This window comes from Perkinsus marinus, assembly GCF_000006405.1.
Source record: "Perkinsus marinus ATCC 50983 genomic scaffold scf_1104296963656, whole genome shotgun sequence".
Taxonomy (NCBI): Eukaryota; Perkinsozoa; order Perkinsida; family Perkinsidae; genus Perkinsus; species Perkinsus marinus.
Window position 1 is genome coordinate 63 of NW_003204988.1, and position 1,529 is coordinate 1,591.

Below are 1,529 nucleotides of genomic sequence, written 5' to 3' on the forward strand. Positions count from 1 at the left end.
CTTATGTCGATCCATCAGGACCTCTATACACCTGCCAACTGACCCCTCCCCCCCAAATGATGCTATTGCTATTACTTCTCACTATTGCAGAATGGGCAATCAAAGGTAGTGTCCAACTTAGGCTTCGGCCTCGCTGCCTTCATAGCCTTCCTGAAGGAACAATAATCAACATCCTTCGACAACTGAACTGGTGCTGCCCTCTAGCCGACACCTCTCATAGTCCCCTACTGCTACTACCCCTTTCGTCTGCCCATCCTCGACTATCAATAAATAGAAGTAGATTAGGAAGCCAATCCTGACAGAACCCTCCTACCCCAATCCTACCACCACCACCACTGGACAACACAACAATTGTCTCCCTTCCCTCCAAGTGAGCTGCTAGGCATCATGCATCATCAGTAGTAGTAGCAGAATAGTAGTAGATGCATACAAGCACCATAGACAATGCTACACGGACTACACACTACTAAACTCCACTGGCTTCAATATGCTGACTGAACCTCCTCGTTGAATTATGACAATCATAATAATAAAAATAATAATGATAATATACCCGGAAAGCAACGAGGAGAGACACAAGAGGAATCGATCAAGATAGGTACTGCGATAGAAGACTTGTTTCTTCACTCAGATAAAGGAGTCCAGTTTGTTGGCGTGTTACGATAAGGAGACGTGCCGTCCTACCACAAATGTCATTGTATAGCATCCCAAAGCCTACAACAACAAGCCTACTATATCATTGCTGCCTCTCTCCATATCAAACACTTCAAAGCTGAGGGAGCCCTCAGTGCCACTAGAGGAGCTTCCTATCTCACTCGGAGACTGGACCGTGAGGGCACGACGATTTTCAGAGCGATACTTTCGGTCGATAACAAGATGAACCTGCCGAGACGAATCTCTGTTCAGCCACAGAAACACCCACAATCTGCTACATCATATAGATCGTTACCGTATTGGAACCATGCAGTATGAAGGAGCTCTGAGGGCGCCATCAGGACTACTCCCATACGGTCTGAGGAGGAACCCTCTCATCACAACTACACTGGCAGCAGCAGCAACAAGAGCTCTACCTGTATTTACAGCACAATCAGCGGTAAACGTTTGTCCCGAGTCCCATTGACTGGTGAATACCACCGAATAGACATGCCCTTCGGGTAGATATGAGGTGCTCATTCGTAACTGCACATGACCATTCCTTACGACCAAAGCCAGCATCACTACCACTACCTCTACAGGGCCAGTACCAGCAACCCTCCTCGGGTACAACGACTTCAGACGGATTGGCTCTCCTTCCCCTTGACGCGGTATGAACACTCGCATCTCACAAGCTGGTGTCATAGGCACTGTACACAGCAACAAGGGTGGTAAAGGAGTAGCAACAGCATCAGAGTGCCTAGCCTCTAGAGCCGAGACCAGCATACGGACGTCACAACGCTCGCCTGTCAATGACCGTGGAGATAGCACAGACGCAGTCTCCTACGTGTGACTCTATCCCCATCATTGCATAACCATTGGAGTCTTTGTATAGG

General features: G+C 48.3%; 1 protein-coding gene across 1 annotated transcript; it reads right to left on the minus strand.

The window, feature by feature from the left end:
- Nucleotides 1-399: 399 nt before the first annotated feature.
- On the minus strand, nucleotides 400-1,529 carry Pmar_PMAR000511 (hypothetical protein). Its single transcript, XM_002771121.1, has 6 exons — nucleotides 1,481-1,529; nucleotides 1,228-1,439; nucleotides 1,071-1,179; nucleotides 933-1,012; nucleotides 733-882; nucleotides 400-680 (listed from the first exon to the last, which is right to left on the minus strand). The coding sequence occupies exons 2-6, from the start codon at nucleotides 1,417-1,419 to the stop codon at nucleotides 624-626; spliced, it is 588 nt and encodes a 195-aa protein (XP_002771167.1). The 5' UTR covers nucleotides 1,420-1,439; nucleotides 1,481-1,529; the 3' UTR covers nucleotides 400-623.